Source organism: Lithobates pipiens, unplaced genomic scaffold (assembly GCF_037356315.1).
Source record: "Lithobates pipiens isolate NorthernLeopardFrog02 unplaced genomic scaffold, aLitPip1_a1.2 Scaffold_7, whole genome shotgun sequence".
Classification (NCBI taxonomy): Eukaryota; Metazoa; Chordata; class Amphibia; order Anura; family Ranidae; genus Lithobates; species Lithobates pipiens.
In genome coordinates, this window is record NW_027507892.1 from 3,052,735 (window position 1) to 3,070,353 (window position 17,619).

General features: G+C 45.8%; 1 protein-coding gene and 1 pseudogene across 2 annotated transcripts in view; one reads left to right on the forward strand and one right to left on the reverse strand.

The window, feature by feature from the left end:
• The window catches only part of LOC143959303 (leucine-rich repeat-containing protein 28), a 112,122-nt gene that overhangs the window by 22,605 nt on the left and 71,898 nt on the right, over positions 1 to 17,619 (reverse strand). For both annotated transcript variants that reach the window (XM_077467995.1, XM_077467994.1), the window contains exons 5-6: positions 16,590 to 16,727; positions 14,253 to 14,459 (exon numbers count right to left, since the gene is read on the reverse strand). In XM_077467995.1, the coding sequence (XP_077324121.1) occupies positions 14,253 to 14,459; positions 16,590 to 16,727 (345 nt within the window). The remainder of the gene's footprint in view (positions 1 to 14,252; positions 14,460 to 16,589; positions 16,728 to 17,619) is intronic.
• LOC143959314 (ribosomal RNA processing protein 1 homolog A pseudogene) lies at positions 7,282 to 9,068 on the forward strand (annotated as a pseudogene).

Below are 17,619 nucleotides of genomic sequence, written 5' to 3' on the forward strand. Positions count from 1 at the left end.
CGAAGCTGGAAATGGCTTTGTTCCAGTCTCCCGATTGTAAACACGGAAGCGACGCCACAACGTCACTTCCTGTTTTACCAATGGCGCCGGTTTCAAAAAAATATACAGTATTCAGAATCTCTGAAAACAGCGATCTGAATACTTTGAAGTGCAAAAGGAGGGATTGGGGGTCTTTTAGACCCCGATCCCTCCATAAAGAGTACCTGTCACCAGCTATTACTTGCACGAGGGACGTTTACATTCCTTGTGACAGCAATAAAGGTGATCAAAAATGTTTTTTTTTTTTTTTTTAAAACACAATTTAATAATATAAAAATAAATAAGAAAAAAAGAAATAAAAATGTTTTAAAGCGCCCCCGTGAGCTTGCGCAGCAAAAAAAAAATGCATACGGGAGTCACGCCCGCATTTGTAAATGATTTTCAAATCACACATGTGAGGTATCGCCGCGATCGGCAGAGCAAGAGAAATGATTCTAGCACTAGACCTTCTCTGTGACTCTAACCTGGTAACCATAAAAAAAATTTAAAGCGTCGCCTATACTTCTTTTAAAGTGGTTGTAAAGCTAAGATAATAAAGATAATAAATACTCGCCTCAGCCTGGTCTCAGTCCAGCGGGTTGAATGGAAAATAACTGACAGATCGCCTTACCAACACAAGCGGTGTTGGTGCTGTGATCTATTTTGACAGCGGGACAAAAATATCACACCCCTTTCATGACTAAGCCTATTTTTTAGCAGAGAACCTAGAGAATAAAATGGCGATTGTTGCAATATTTTATGTCACACCGTATTTGTGCGGCGGTGTTTTAAACGCAACTTTTTGGGAAAAGAGACACTTTTTCATGAATTTCTAAAAAACAAAACAGTAAAGTTAGCCCAATTTTTGTATAATGTGAAAGATGATGTTACGCTGAGTAAATAGATACCAAACATGTCACTCTTTATAATTGCATACACTCGTGAAATGGCGATGGGATTTTTTTTTTTAATCAGAATCATACTTACCTAGGTGGATGCAGCACCGGTCCGATACTGCATCTGTCCCCCACCGGCTCTAACACTGAGAACCGAGCGATCTAACAACGCCAACCGCTTGGTTCTCAGAGCTCTGCAAGCAGAGAGCTGGTGACTGTCAGTCAGTGGCTCTCTGCTCTGCCCCCTCCTCACTTACTGAGGTGATGGGCTGTGGAGGGGGTGAGAGCGGTCAGCTCAGGCTCTCAGCGGATGACTGGTCCATCACCGCTCACTGTGCTGAGACGGACCTCTCAGAGTCCCCTCTCCTCTATGGGGAGATCAGGACAGGCTGTCCGTTTTCATCCAATCCCATCTGATCTGCCAGACGGATGAAAATAGGGAATAAGAAAAAGTTGCGCTGAAAATCCCTAAATAACAATAGGTCCAAACTGTACTGAACAGTCCAAGTGACAAAATTAGAATGCAAAACTGTGATGTTTGATTCAAGTGTTTGCATGTAGATAATCCAAGAATATCCACCAACATTGAGATATGGATCTACTCTTACCACAATAGGTGGACCCTCTATTATGGAAGGTCAAAAGTGCAATGGGAATTATCAGCTGTAGCGTGTCCCGGGACCCTGTAGTGCAGATGATGTCCGTCTTTCCGTCCGCACTCAGTGTGACTCGTCCAGGCACCCAGCAATACCCAAAATTAAGCAGAAGGCTCCAAATAGTGTAAAAACCCTTAGGGTATTTATTGGAGGAACAAAAGCATCCAACCAAAGGGTGGTAGATGGTACAATAAAAAAATCCATAAAAAACGGCAGCATATAGATAAAAAGACTTGCGGTAACTACTCTGTGTATCCTCGCACCTATTGTGGTAAGGGTACATCCATATCTCAATGTTGGTGTTGTCACATGGTGGAGAATATTCTTGGATTATCTACATACATACATCTATATACAAGCACTTGAATCAAACATCACATTGTTTTGCATTCTAATTTTGTCACTTGGACCGTTCAGTATAGTGTGGACTTTTTGTTATTAAGATCCCTTTAACACTGGAGCGCTTTGCAGGCGCTACAGCGCTAAAAATAGCACCTGAAAAAGCCGCTCCTCACACGGGTGCGCTGGCAGGACGGTAAAAAAAGTCCTGCTAGCAGCATCTTTGGAGCGGGGAAGGAGCGGTGTGTGAATGGAGCAGCGAGGCTATATCGCGGCGCTTTGCAGTGGTTTTAACCCTTTCTCGGCCGCTAGCAGGGGGGAAAAACTGCTCCGCTAGCGGCCGAATACCGCCGATAAAACGGTGCTAAAAATATTGCAGTTTTCCTGCTGGCGCCCGCACCGCCCCAGTGTGTAAGGGGCCTTAGGGATTTGAGACACAACTTTTTCTTGTTCCTTCTTGTTCCTTAGACCCTTTTCACACTGATGCGCTTTCATGCTAAAAAAAAAAAAGCCCCTGAAAAGCTCACGAAAACCTATTTTCATTAAAATCAATGAATGCTTTCACACTGGGGCAGTGCGCTGGCAGGGGGGTGAAAAAATGCCCCTCTCCATTGAAATGAATCGAAAGTGCTTCAAAAGTGCCTGAAAAGCTCTTCAAAAGTGCTCAGTGTTTTACAAGTGCCTCAGAGTTAAGGGGCCTTATTGTTTATTGTGTCATATCTCACATGGTATTGGTGCTGCCTCTGACAGTTTTTCACACAAGCGCAGTATTGTTTTGTTGTTTTTTCCAGATGGAAAATAGGGCCTCCATCCGTCTGGATTTGGCGGACAAGATCGGATTGTATAGCAGTGGACATGTCACCGCTGACATCCGCTGCCCCATAGGGGTGAATGGAGCGCCCAATCAGGTCTGCCTGAAAAACTGACAGGCGGACCTGATCGGAAAGCCCATGTGAAAAAAAAAATGTAGGTAAAAAATGTAGCGCTAACCTATATAATAATAATATATGTCCCCTGTTGAAGACCCATTGGTTGAAACGCGTAGGGCTAGGCTTATCGCTCTCCACATTGCCCTGTACTTTTAGCTCATGATTACATTTTTTTGGGATGGTTTTTAGAAATAAATTGCCATTTTTGAACTACATTATGTGGAAGCTTTTTCTTTCCCCGCATATTATCCCGATACGGGTGGCTCTGGTGTCCTGTTGATCTTACCATCCAGATCCAGTCCTGAGGTCCCTGTGATTGGAGGTCCTTTTGGAGGTTTTCCATCCTTCCCCTGGATTATATCTTGGAGGTCCTGGACCCTTTGGAGTTCCATACAGCAGCCATTTGTGGCATCATGCCTGTATGACTCCTTTTTGCTGACATTGGAGTCCACCCGTTCCGGTAAGGGCACAGGCACTTCACTTCATTGTTGATAATGTATTACCTTTGATGTCTTCCACAACGGACAGTGTTCAGCATCAATTTTTTTTTTTTTTTTCTGACTTTTTATTATCTTGTGTTGGATGCCCAGACTTCGGTTTTCACCATAGTACATGTTGGACTACACTTTATAATTTTTTCCACTGGTTTGACATTTTTTCAGCGGTTTGAGTTTTTGGGTTGTTCCACCCTATCATATATCACCTTTTCTAAATGGACATTTCACATGTTATTTATACATTTGTATTTTTGATTAATTAGTATCATCCTTTATCACCTCACTTATATTAACATATCTGTTTTTATAGGTTAGCGCTACATTTTTTACCTAGATTTATCCACGTTTGTCACAATGTGTATGTAGCTGCTTGTTTTTTCAGTTATTTTGGGTTAGAGCAGTAATGTCCATTTTCTAGGAGGCAAGTGTCAGGGCTGGCTTAGCCCTTCCTCCTCTGTGCTGGCCGCTCAGCTGTCGGCTAATTGCCAGCTCTCTTCTCTTTCCACAGTTACCAGCTGTTCCCGATGATGCTCGTCTTACCTGCCTATTTAAAGCCTTCCAGCTCACTTTTTCCTTTGCCTTCGCGTTGGTCACATCACAAGGAACCATCTCCTGCTGTTTGTTTCAAGACTGGCTTGCTGACATCCCTCCTGGCTTCTTATCCTGCTTGCGGTTGCTCTCCTTGGATCCCTGACTTCTGGCCTGGCTGATTACCCAATCTGGTTAATTAACTTTGGACTGGCTGACTACCCGATCTGGCTACTGGACTCTGGCTATGCTTGACTACGCTTTTTTCTATTTACCTTTTTATTTTTAGTAATAAACAAGTGTGATTTGATTGTACTTCTGTCTCAGTCTGTTTCATGGTTCCTGACAGCAAGTACAAACAAGGCCTTGCAGTACAGGGAGCATTGTACCTTTCCCAGGAGTTCAGGCTTCAGTAGTAAAAAGACGTAACCTGTAGCTGTTTTTCAACATAAATTACAGAAGGAAGATGTACACTCCATGCATACAGTAAAATGTTTACAGATGAAACAGGATAAAGTATTTGTTTTTCCTTGAAAGTAGTAAGACATTAATAGAGGTTGAGACCTATCCTAATTATTCTGATCAAAGGTAAAAGAAAACGGTCACCAGTGCACCGGAATCAGCAAATCCCAGCCATGCATAAACATTAATGTCTTTCTGGGTATCTACCAACTTTAGGCTGAAGGGCAAAGTGTTCTCATCTTTTAGCACAGAATCTCTTACTATGATGTTCTAGCAAGTTTGATAGAACAATGTCTTTAACTGGTGTGTGTACATTTCTTATGCTCACCCTCTACGGAGAGGCTTTTTTTTTTTTCATCTCTTGTAATGTGCTGTCGCTCCGCCAGCCTCTTGGCTGTAACTCAACACATTATTTTTTATCGCCGCAGCTCAGATGTTGGCAGCTGCTGCTCTATTGTCTGGAGAGCAATGCTTGTGATTTACATTGAGCTGCAGACTGGACAAGTGCTGATGGCCAGACTCACGCAAAGTCCAAATATGGCAACTTCTGCTAACTGTGCAGAAGGGACAAAAAAACTAAAATGATGTTTGCGTAGAGGCAGCACCTTGCCAAAAGCACAGCGATGAGGTACAAAAGACATTGCAGGGAGGAGGCCAAGGTAGTGATAAAAATGACTCATACATTAACTCCTGGCCTTCAGGGGGTGCAGAGTCACATGCTGGGGCTTTCATCCAACTTTGAAGTAATAGTAATTCCCTTTTAACCCCTACATAGCAGAAAGCTTATTTTTCGGTTTTAAGATGACTCCCTTTGACTGTTTTAATGATTATATAATAACCATGTGCAGTTATGTTATTAACCACTTCGGCTCCCCACTTTACTGCCGGTTTCCCTTACAAGGAATGGTGGTGGCAGTACCAAAGAGGCCAACTGAAAAATTGGCTGGGGTGCCGACATCGCGAGATCCCTGGACAAGTGTCCTAATACTAAAAGTCAGCAGCTGCAGTATTATTTTTTTGGTGGGGGGACTGGAGCTCCGTTTTAAACCCCTTCGTGACCAGGCCATTTTTTGTTATATGGCACTGTTACGTTAACCACTTGTCGACTGCCTACCGCACTTGTACTGCAGCAGGTCGGCTCTATTGCGCGAAACAACGTACCTGTATGGCATTTCGTGCAAAATAGACACTGGGGGGGGGGGGGGGCGCGCACGAGATTGCGTGCTGATTGGACACGGGGGATGCCACCTGCGATTGTTCCCCAGTGAGGCAGAACTGTGAGCTTCCTATGTAAGCAAGGCAGATCACTGTATAGGCAGGGGAGAAGACAGAGTTCAGTGTTTCTGCTGAGCAGGAACACCGATCTCTGTCTTCACCCAGTCAGAGAACCTCCCCCACACAGTTAGCAAGCACCAGCTAGGCACACAGTTAACCCTTTGAGCGCCCCTGATTTTAACTCCTTCCCAGCCAGTGTCATTAGTACAGTAACAGTGCATATTTTTAGCACTGATAAATGTATTGGTGTCACTGGTCCCCAAAAAAGTGTCAAAAGTGTCAGTTAGGTGTCCGATTTGTCTGCCGCAATGTCGCAGTCCCTCTAAAAATTGCTGATCGCCGCCATTACTAGTAAAAAAAAAAAAAAAATATCCCATAGCCTGTAGACACGATAGCTTTTGCACAAACCAATCAATACACGCTTATTGTGATTTTTTTTATCAAAATTATGTAGCAGAATACATATTAGCTTAAATTGATGAAGTAATTAGATTTTTTTAAAATTTTTATTGGATATGTTAGTTTTATAGCAGAAAGTAGAAATATTGTTTTTTTGTTCAAAATTGTTGGTCTCGTTTTGTTCATAGCGCAAAAGATAAAAACCGTAGAGGTGATCGAATACCACCAAAAGAAATCTCTATTTGTGGTGGTGGGGGACATTTTTTATTTGGGTACAGCGTCGCACGACCACGTAATTGTCAATTAAATAACGCAGTACCGGATCCCAAAAAAAGGCCTGGTCATTAAGGGGCTAAAACCTTTCTGGGTTAACTGACAATTGCGCAGTCATGCAACGCTTTACCCAAATAAAATTGATGTCCTTTTTTCCCCCAAATAGAGCTTCTGCATGTTTTCTGTTTTGCGCTAAAAACAAAAAACAACTGACAATTTTGAAAAAAAATAACAATATTTTTTACTTTCTGCTATAAAACATATCCAATAAAAATGATTAAAAAAATAAATAAAAAATGTCTTCATCATTTTACCCCAATATGTATTCTGCTACATATTTTCGGTAAAAAATCCCAATACGCATATATTGATTGGTATATGCTGACGTTATAGCGTCTACAAACTATGGTATATATATTGGAATTTAATTTTTTTTTCATACTAGTAATGGTGGCGATCAGAGACTTATAGTGGGACTGCAATATTGCAGCGGACAATTGGACACAAGCTGACACTTTGTGGTAACCAGTGACACTAATACAGTGATCAGAGCGAAATACAGGTACGTTGCTTTGTGCAGCTGAGCCAGTATATGTGCAGTGGGCGGTCCGCAAGCAGTTAAAGTAGTGCAATGCTGAATAGCAAAAAATGGCCTGGTCATAAAGAGGGTAAAATCTTCCAGAGATCAAGTGGTTAAAAAGAAAGTATGCAAAAAAATTGCTGCTTAGTCTGAAAGAAAGACTCAAGGGGTGGCAAAGAGAAATTGAATTTTTGAGGTATAAACATCCTAGTCATTACTAGGGATAGGCGAACGGTTCGGCCCGAGCATAAGTTCGGGCCGAACTTTGGTTGTTTGGATGAACACCGAACACTGTTAAAGTCTATGGGACACTAACATGAGGAATCAAAAGTGCTAATTTTAAAGGCTTATATGCAAGTTATTGACATAAAAAGTGTTTGGGGATGACGTCATTCTTCAGGGACTGGAAGCGGCCAACGTGAGCGCAGCATGGCGGACCCGTGTGTGACTCTGGCGCAGAAACTGCCTGGGAATGAGAAGAAGACCCGAGACTGGGTCCTACGGAGACTGCGGGCCTACCTGAGGGAGAGGAGCCGGGAGGGGGAGTTCTCAGGCGATGAGTTATGTAAGATCTGGAAGGGTCTCTTCTACTGTTTGTGGATGCAGGACAAGCCTCTGCTGCAGGAAGAACTGGCAAAGAACATGTCACAGCTCGTTCACATGCTTCACACCAGAGAATCATAAAATCTCTTCCTCCGAGCGTTCTGGCAGACTCTGAATCGGGAATGGGATGGGATTGATCGCCTCCACCTGGATAAGTTCTACACGCTGGTCCGATTAGTCCTGAACCAGTCCGCACAACTGGTCCAACAGGCCGACTGGGAGGAGAGCATGGTGGAGGAGTTTCTCTTGATTCTGGTGGAGGAAGTTCTGAAGACGGAGGCGTCACGGGGAGTTCAGCACCATCCCATAGACATCTATTTGGAGAAGACTGGCTCTACGGAGCTGACGGCTGATGTAAACTTGAAACTCATCAAACCGTTTTGCCAGATTGCCGCTAAGACTATGGATGCAATCCTCCAGCAGTCGGTGGTGAATGGGATATTTCAGATCATTCTGGATCAGGCCCTTTTTGCTATTGAAGAGCTCATCAAAGAAGTGGGACATGACCCGACCGATGAGGAGACGGCTGGTGATGGTGGCTCCAGGTCAGGGGGACTTCCAGCCCAGGATGAGGAAGACATCGGCCCTGTGCTGCAGTTTGACTATCAGGCTGTATCGGATAGACTCTTCGGCCTTGCAAGTCAGCAAACCCTCCCATCCCGCAACTGCAAGTGTCTCTACCGGCTGGTGAAAAGGTTCAAAGATCTAGCAGAAGGTGTATTCCCACATGATGACTTCCCGGAGGAGGTCTCCACGGAGGAGGATGATGATGAATTCAGTAGCTGGAGATTCCGCAAAAGGCAGAAAAAAATTCAAAACCGGCTGATGCTGGAGAAGCACCGCTTCATCCCCGAGCCGGAGAAGAGGAAACGTCGGCAGGGGGGTTCAGCACCCGGAGATCCGCCGGAGGAGCCGGGAAAGGCAGAGGGACCACCAGCTATGAGGAAATGTAAGAAGAAGAAGAAAGTTTCCTGCACTGCGAGGGAGGCGGACCACTCACGGCTCAATGGGAGACTGAGAAGACCGAGGACACCGATAGCAAAGAGCGCCCCACCAAGGCAGCTCGGTCACATGACGCCGTGCACATCGATGACACGCTATCCGCTAAGGCCCATGTGAAGAAGAGGAGAAGCCGCCTGCTACGGCTCAGCCTCAGTGTTCTGCCTCTCCGGGAGGTGTCACTGATGAGGCGGAGGTGGGCCCTCATGAGGAGTCGGATAATCAGTAATAAATCAGAGATGTCTTCAGTTACTACTCCAGCAGCTCCAGCAACTCCACCAGCAAAAGTCTCCTCAACTGCGAAGGTCACCTCCACGGCCCAGGACTTTGTTGCTTTCCGCAAGTCGGAGGCCCCAAAATCTCTATATGTGAAAAGCTCAAAAACTGAAGGAAGATCCGCAAAGACCAAAATTGCAACTCAGTCACCTTCAGTCTGAACAAGAACATGACTGCAGAGTTTAAGCGGACGGATCGCAGTCTTCTGGTCAGTCCAACTGGTTCATCCTGAGTTCCCTTCAATCCAGACCAGCGACCGCAGCATGGTGTCCTGAAAACACCCAGTCCGGTGGCCCCCAGAGTGCAGGCCTCAGATTTCTTCTAGAAGCCGCTGGGACTCTTCATGGACACTATGTGGAGGAACAATGAATTCTGCACTCGCTAAACTGTTCCTACAACGTCGGATATGTGAAAGTGGGCAAGAAATTCTCCATCGGTACCGAAGACCGCCTTCAGAGCTCCATAGTGACTATTCGCCATCTGTCATTGTTCAAGCCTCCACCATGGTTACACAATGGCAGAACATGTCCCAACACCATGAAGAATGGGTGAAAGTGAGATCCAGAATGTGGTTTTGATGGGGCACACAGACGTTCTCCACTCTTCTCAGGATAGATGTGGTGTCTCCATGTTTTGAGGTACATCCGCCTCTTCCACGACCCCACCTGTAGGGCGAGTACATCTGCCTGTGATGTGGAGAAGTGCAGTCCTGGGCTAAGAGAGCGACAAGAGATACTTGTATATAAATCGTTCTGGAGGAAAATGCAATTGTTTGGCTCTGTATATGTTGTTGTGTAGACATAAAAGACAACCAACTCCTTAGTTCTCCACCGAAAAAAAAAAAAGTGTTTGGGGACCCGGGTCCTGCCCCAGGGGACATATATCAATGCATGCTTTGCGTTACAGAGGAGGTCTCGACAATATAGATAAGACTTATTGAAAAAAATGGCAGGGAGTTCCTGCCCCCAGTCCATTACCAGGCCCTTTGGGTCTGGTATGAATATTAAGGGGAACCATGAACCAAAAAAAAAAAAATTGTGTGGGTGTCACCCTGCGCCAAATAAAAAAAAATGGCATAGGGCAGGGGTGGCCAACCAGTGGCCCGGAGCCCTCTGATGTGGCCCGCGACCTCCTGCTCTGGAATGGCAGGTTAGCAAGCCCAGATCGCAGGTTGCCGACCCGTCATACCACAGCATCAGTGTTGTAAATGAAGCTGGTGGTAGAGGAAGAAAGTGGCTGCAGAGTCCCATAAGCCGAGTCTATGGCAAAGTTCGGTTAACCTGCAGGATAGACACAGGTGCGCTACGCTGCACCCGTGGTGTGGGTAAACAGCAGCACAGTAGGAAAGTCTTAAACATGATCGACCCTACCCAATCGGACCCTCAATTCACTTCCTCAGAGCGGCAGATGTAAACAGACTTTTGTCCGTCTACTCCTCCCTGCCTCCGATCCTCTAAAAAATCATCACTGAGGCCCGTGACTGGTTACCAAGTTGCTTAAGTGGCCCTCGCTCTTAAAAAGTTTGGGCACCCCTGGCATAGGGGTTCCCCCAAAATCCATACCAAACCCTTATTGGAGCACGCAACCTGGCAGGCCGCAGGAAAGTTGATTCAACATGTAGTGATCGGTGAGCGGCAAGCCCGCCAAACGGTACACATGCATGTCAAAAGGGAAGTGCCGCAAACGCCCGAAACCGCGTGCAATGCGTCATTGCAAATGGGGTTAAAACAGGCAATGAGGAGGCGTCGCATTGCGTCCCCACCACCTGTCAGTAACCTCTGGAGCGCAATCCGACTGCGGATTGGGCTTTAGATGCAAGGGAGATTTAGATGCACATCTAAATCTACTCTAAAGCCGCGTACACACGGGCGGACTGTCTGGCCAACTTAGTCCGTCGAAACACATTTCAGCGGACAGTCCGCTCGTGTGTGGGCTTCAGCTGACTTTTTCAGCGTGCAGTCTGGCGGACTAAGTATTTCGGAATTTCCGTAATATTGTCCGTCGTACTTTGGTTTCAGCGGACAATCCGCTCGTAAGTAGGCTAGTTCGACGGACTAAGTATGGCGCATGCTCAGAAAGGATTTACACGGCGAAAGGTTGCATTGCTGTGTATTGGACTTCCTATTTCTAGTCCCGTCGTACGTGCTGTACACATCATCGCGCAAACTTTCGACGGACTGTTTTGCATCCGTGTGTGGTCAAGTCCTTTCGAAAGTAGGACGGACTGTCCGTCGGATTGTCTGACGGACTAAGTTGGCCATACAGTCCGCCCGTGTGTACGCGGCTTTAGTCCGGCCAAAGACGGATCAAATTTCAGGTGGTGCAGCAGGAACCGATCCTTCTATGGGCAGGCTGGTTGTACTGAAGCTGATCCATTGATCAGCTTCAGAACAACCGCCTATCAGATTTTTTTTCATGCGATCACTGCCGGTGGCTATAGCTTGCTGGCACTGCCGGTGGCTATAGCTTGCTGGCAGTGATCATTGTATTCTGATTGCTGGGAAACCTCTGTGGGATGGATTCCCCCATTAACACTGACCATGTTGATGGGGGGGGAGGGATTGAGCAATTTTCTTTTCTTCAACCCATGGTTGAAGGAAAGAAAAGTGTATAATGTAAGGCCCCTTTCACACGGGACGAATCAGTAATGATCCGCTTGCTCAGCGGGGATCGCTCCGTTGTCCCAGATCGCAGGTTGCCGACCCGTCATACCACAGCATCAGTGTTGTAAATGAAGCTGGTGGTAGAGGAAGAAAGTGGCTGCAGAGTCCCATAAGCCGAGTCTATGGCAAAGTTCGGTTAACCTGCAGGATAGACACAGGTGCGCTACGCTGCACCCGTGGTGTGGGTAAACAGCAGCACAGTAGGAAAGTCTTAAACATGATCGACCCTACCCAATCGGACCCTCAATTCACTTCCTCAGAGCGGCAGATGTAAACAGACTTTTGTCCGTCTACTCCTCCCTGCCTCCGATCCTCTAAAAAATCATCACTGAGGCCCGTGACTGGTTACCAAGTTGCTTAAGTGGCCCTCGCTCTTAAAAAGTTTGGGCACCCCTGGCATAGGGGTTCCCCCAAAATCCATACCAAACCCTTATTGGAGCACGCAACCTGGCAGGCGGCAGGAAAGTTGATTCAACATGTAGTGATCGGTGAGCGGCAAGCCCGCCAAACGGTACACATGCATGTCAAAAGGGAAGTGCCGCAAACGCCCGAAACCGCGTGCAATGCGTCATTGCAAATGGGGTTAAAACAGGCAATGAGGAGGCGTCGCATTGCGTCCCCACCACCTGTCAGTAACCTCTGGAGCGCAATCCGACTGCGGATTGGGCTTTAGATGCAAGGGAGATTTAGATGCACATCTAAATCTACTCTAAAGCCGCGTACACACGGGCGGACTGTCTGGCCAACTTAGTCCGTCGAAACACATTTCAGCGGACAGTCCGCTCGTGTGTGGGCTTCAGCGGACTTTTTCAGCGTGCAGTCTGGCGGACTAAGTATTTCGGAATTTCCGTAATATTGTCCGTCGTACTTTGGTTTCAGCGGACAATCCGCTCGTAAGTAGGCTAGTTCGACGGACTAAGTATGGCGCATGCTCAGAAAGGATTTACACGGCGAAAGGTTGCATTGCTGTGTATTGGACTTCCTATTTCTAGTCCCGTCGTACGTGCTGTACACATCATCGCGCAAACTTTCGACGGACTGTTTTGCATCCGTGTGTGGTCAAGTCCTTTCGAAAGTAGGACGGACTGTCCGTCGGATTGTCTGACGGACTAAGTTGGCCATACAGTCCGCCCGTGTGTACGCGGCTTTAGTCCGGCCAAAGACGGATCAAATTTCAGGTGGTGCAGCAGGAACCGATCCTTCTATGGGCAAGCTGGTTGTACTGAAGCTGATCCATTGATCAGCTTCAGAACAACCGCCTATCAGGTTTTTTTTCATGCGATCACTGCCGGTGGCTATAGCTTGCTGGCACTGCCGGTGGCTATAGCTTGCTGGCAGTGATCATTGTATTCTGATTGCTGGGAAACCTCTGTGGGATGGATTCCCCCATTAACACTGACCATGTTGATGGGGGGGGGGGGGATTGAGCAATTTTCTTTTCTTCAACCCATGGTTGAAGGAAAGAAAAGTGTATAATGTAAGGCCCCTTTCACACGGGACGAATCAGTAATGATCCGCTTGCTCAGCGGGGATCGCTCCGTTGTCCCCGCTGAGCCGGCGGATAACAGGGCGGTCTCGGCACACTGTGCAGGGACTGCCCTGTCAGCTGTCCATTCTCCTCTATGGGGGATCGGATGAGCATGGACCGTCTGTTCGTGTTCATCCGATCCGCTCTGCATACGGATAGAAAAATAGGATTTTCCTCCATCTGCAGAATCGGACAATTGTGGAGGCGGACGATAGCGGGTGTCTGCGGATGTTTATCAGCAGACACCCGCTATCCCATAGGAATGCATGTATGTCTGTATTTCATCCGCAAACGGATGGATGGAATACGGACATACTGTCCGCATGTGTGAAAGGGGCCTAAGGCTTGCTGCATTCACACCTGAGCAATCTGCAGCGACAGCTGTTGCAGCTCGTTTTCTTTAGCTTTTTAAAAAAAAATTTAGTGAAGCATTTTTGGAGCGACACCATTCATTTGAATGGGCCTCCCTCCATTCCAAAGAAGCTCCAGTACTAAATCTTAGAACAGAGCCAGGAGCGTTTGCGTTTTTTGTCCCGATTTTGTAGTGCGTTTTGGCGCTCGACAATCTCACGGCGTTTGGGATGCCATCATCAAATAATGGCATCTCAAACGCTTTCTGCCACGATTCTGGAATCGCAGGCAGAATCGCGGCGATTCCACCCGCAATCTGGACCGCTCAGGTGTGAATGGAACCTATGTGATCTGCTGGCTGAGTTTCTATCACAAATGAAGCAGGGCGTACTTTATATATACAGGAATATCTGTTTCTGACAACTTTTACATGCATACACAGTTAAAGTGTAACTAAACCCACAACAGAAAAAATTCATCTGTATATGCAGCATAGCATGCTCACTATGAAAGTTAAGGGGTTAATCCTCCGCATTGTGTAAAAAGGCTGTTTTAACCTGTATGCACAGATCCTCCCCCTCCTGCACGGTCTATCTGGGGAAGGCCAGCTAACACCGGCAGGATAGCCGACCTGCACATGCTCAGTTGTGTCTTTTATGCTGTAGAGAACAGTTACTTGTTCTCAGAGATAGCCAGGCCACATGATATTGGTATCACACATGTGGGCGTGTATACAGGCTGAAGTGGAAATCTCCTCCTACCTGAACTCTCAGCACTGGAGAAACTCTGCAGTTTATTATGTGACCGTGGCATACAGATCATCCAAAAGGGTATATAGTGGCAATATTTTAATGTAAAAAGAATATTTATAAGCTGTGGGCTTGGGGGGAGGCAGATTAACTATTTTATATTACTGGGTTTAGTAACACTTTAATACTGACACATAAAGCAAATCAACAGCAAGTCCTTTCTATACTCACCCAAAGGCAGGGATGCCAGTCGGTTGCCAGCCATGGAAAGCTCATTAAGGCTGGCTAGCTGGCACAGGTGGCGTGGAATGCTGCACAGGAAGTTCCTATCTACGGTCAGGTACTGCAGTGACTGGCACAAGTGCAACTTCTCCGGTAAAGTGACAAGGTGATTTGTGGAGAGGTCTAAAGTCTGAAGTTCTTTCAGCTTTCCAATTTCTGCAAGCATGAATAAAACAAATTAAGTGTCAAAATCACATACCTGAGCCAAACGTATCAATGAATCTCTCCAGAGTGCTTCAAATCAGCCCCACATAGGGAAAGATCCAATAATGCAAGACAGAGGGCATCTGCTTACAGAATATCCTAAAGCCCAAAAAAGCTTGATAATGTTTACTGAACAAGAGTAGAAATGCAGTATATAAATAAGGTGCCATTAGTAAGCGCATGCTGTCGAATTTGGAAATTTGAAAGCAATAAGCCATCTGTGGGAGTGTGACCGATGCTGAAGGAGCAATTGCACATTTTCTCTATGATTAAATGGAATTCACATCCCCAGCCAGACAGAGCAGAAGGGATCCTCTTCCGTTTGTTTTTAGGGGACATCTAGAAATGTTAATAGTGCCCAAGCAGTACCCTGAAAAATCAACATTTTGTCTTGTATTCTTGAAAATAACAAAGCACTCATAAATGGATATTTTCAGGGTGAGATCATATAAGGCACTGATGCGTCTCGACTGGTAGTCTCAGGAGGTTTAGAGTGAGATTTGGTGATGCCACTACTATTGTTTGCTGGAGAGAAAGATGTACATAACCAGTTCTGGACCGCCCACCAAACATACTGCGGCAGGGCAGCCCAGGTGCGAAAAACAGCGTACCTGTATGTTGTCCGCGCTCCCTGGTCTGGGGTGTTTCCTCAGTGGCTCACCTGGTTATCATTATCTGCTTGTCAGCCCCGCCCCTTCTAGCAATTTAAACTGCCTTGTTCATTCCTTTCCTGCCTTCGCCTGGTCAACATATCTGGAGTTTCTCTGCTGTGTTCCTGTGAAAGACTTTGCCCCGGCTGACATCCCTTCTGGTTCCTGATCCTGTTCTTCTGCCTCTGACTACGCTGATCTCTGGTTTCCTGATCATTGGCTCATCTGACTACCCATTTTGGTTTTGATCCCTGGCCTAGCAGGTGTCTCCCAGCAGCTTGCAAATCCCAGTAATCTATTTCCACTTGATACTGGATGCTGGGAGGGTATTTGGTTCCTCCTCTACACTTCCCTCACTGCCATGTTTTGCATTGCTGCCAAATACTGCTAGCAGTTTATACTGTTCCTGCTCTTGATTGTGCTCTTTGCCTTGTACGTACACCCTGAAGCCTTGTTCCTACTCCCCCGTGTTTATGAATCCATTCCTGATTCCCCCCTTCCTTGCATCTCCAGTTTTACCCTGTGATCTGTGTTCCTAATTTGGAATATACTGTATTATAATTGGGCTGTTAGGTATTATGTCATTTGGTTTATGATTAGGGGTAAGGAGGAGTCGGGGCTGATGCTTCTCCTCCGGGCTGAACAAGACGTGTGTCCTGAGCCCCTATTGGCCAGGGAGTCCTAAGACTCCCTGGCCAATTGGGTCTCAGGACTTGCTTCCTGACTGGCTGGGTGGAGAATCGGGAAGACAATAGGAAATATTAATTCGCTATTGTCACGCAGTGCTCTGCGCCCCGAACCCACCCTTTTTTTAAGCAAATTAGAGGCTCAGGCTGTAATCATGTGCTTAAAAAAAAAACTCCATTGAAATCCATGCGTCCGGAACTCTGCATGTAGATTAGGGGCTTGGCGCATGGATTAGGGGTACTGCCCCCTTTGCCCCTAATGGACAGGCTGCAACTGACATAGGCACACACCTAATGTTAAAATGTTCATATTCTTCCCTCTGCAGTTGAGGGTAAGTCACTAACGGTTGATGGGGAAAGGTTTACTGCTGGATGCAGCATTTGTGTGGAATGGTGATTTTCTTATCCAGGTGAATGTTGTGTATTCTGCTACAAGTAAGGTAACAAGGTATCTTTTTTTTTTTTAAATTGGAATTGATTTACTAAAACTGGAGATCGTAAAATCTGATGCAGCTGTACATGGTAACCAATCAGCTTCTAATTTCAGCTTATTCGATTAAGCTTTGACGAAAAACTTGGGAGCCGATTTGTTTCTATGCAAAGCTGCACCAGATTTTTCACTCTCCAGTTTTAGTAAATCAACCCCATTGCTACATAAAAAACAAAAAAACCGAAAGAATAAAAAGTTAAAAAAGTTTGTATTTCACCTGTACTTAGGCCTGTGTACACGCAGACAGAGGGCTTACCTGGCGGGAGAAACTTGAGCCGGTTCTGGGTCAGTCGTAAATGGCGCAGTGATTTAAGCCTCCCAATGTCAGGACAAAGGATTTCCAGAGCATTGTCACTCAAGTCCAAGGACTGCAGTTTTACCAGAGAACCAATGGCTGTGAGAAGAAGAAAACAAGCTTACAAGGGCAGCTTTGTATTCAAACATTTACAAAGAGAAGAAGCTTCAGGGAGAACCACATAAAGTGTATATAAAGCCCAAACTTTTTGCTTTCATTTTGGATAGACTTGGAAAATGGTTTAAGTCCCCTCTAAGTTTTTACTTCTATCTGTATCCTGTTAGAGGAGATTTCCCTTCACTTCTTGTCCCAGAGACACAACAGGAAGTGAGACAAAATCTCTCCAAAGAGGAATCCTCTCTTAAGCCTCGTACACACGATCGGATTGTTGGCCAACAAAACCGTGGACTTTTGTCCGAAGGGCGTTGGCCCAAACTTGTCTTGCATACAAACAGCAAGGAATTGTCAGCCAACAAACACGAACATAGTGACGTACTACGTGGTTTTTCAGATCTTTAGCACCACCTTTTGGGCTCCTTCTGCTAATTTTGTGTTAGTAAAGTTGGCGAGTGTTGATTTGTGCTTTTCATTTAGCGCTTTTCATTTCGTGCTTTTCAGTTCGTTTCTGAACGGATGTTCGTCAACCAGCCATGTCGTGGAATAGGAGGAGATAACGTTATTATTTATTATTGGCCTTGGAGTTATTGTTTTGATATTTTTTTGCTTGAATAATGATTTGATTTGGTATATTTTCTATATTTTCAATGCATAGAATGCACTTTTTGGTTAAGTTCTATTGGCAGATAGCATGTCTAAGTTTATTTGTTTTCTTTACCGTATATACTCGAGTATAGGCCGACCCGAATATAAGCCGAGGCCCCCAATTTACCCCCAAAAAAACTGGCAAACTTATTGACTCGTGTATAAGCCGAGGGTGAGACATGCCTGTCCATCCCTGTGTGTGTGTCCGTCCATCCCTGTGTGTCCGTCC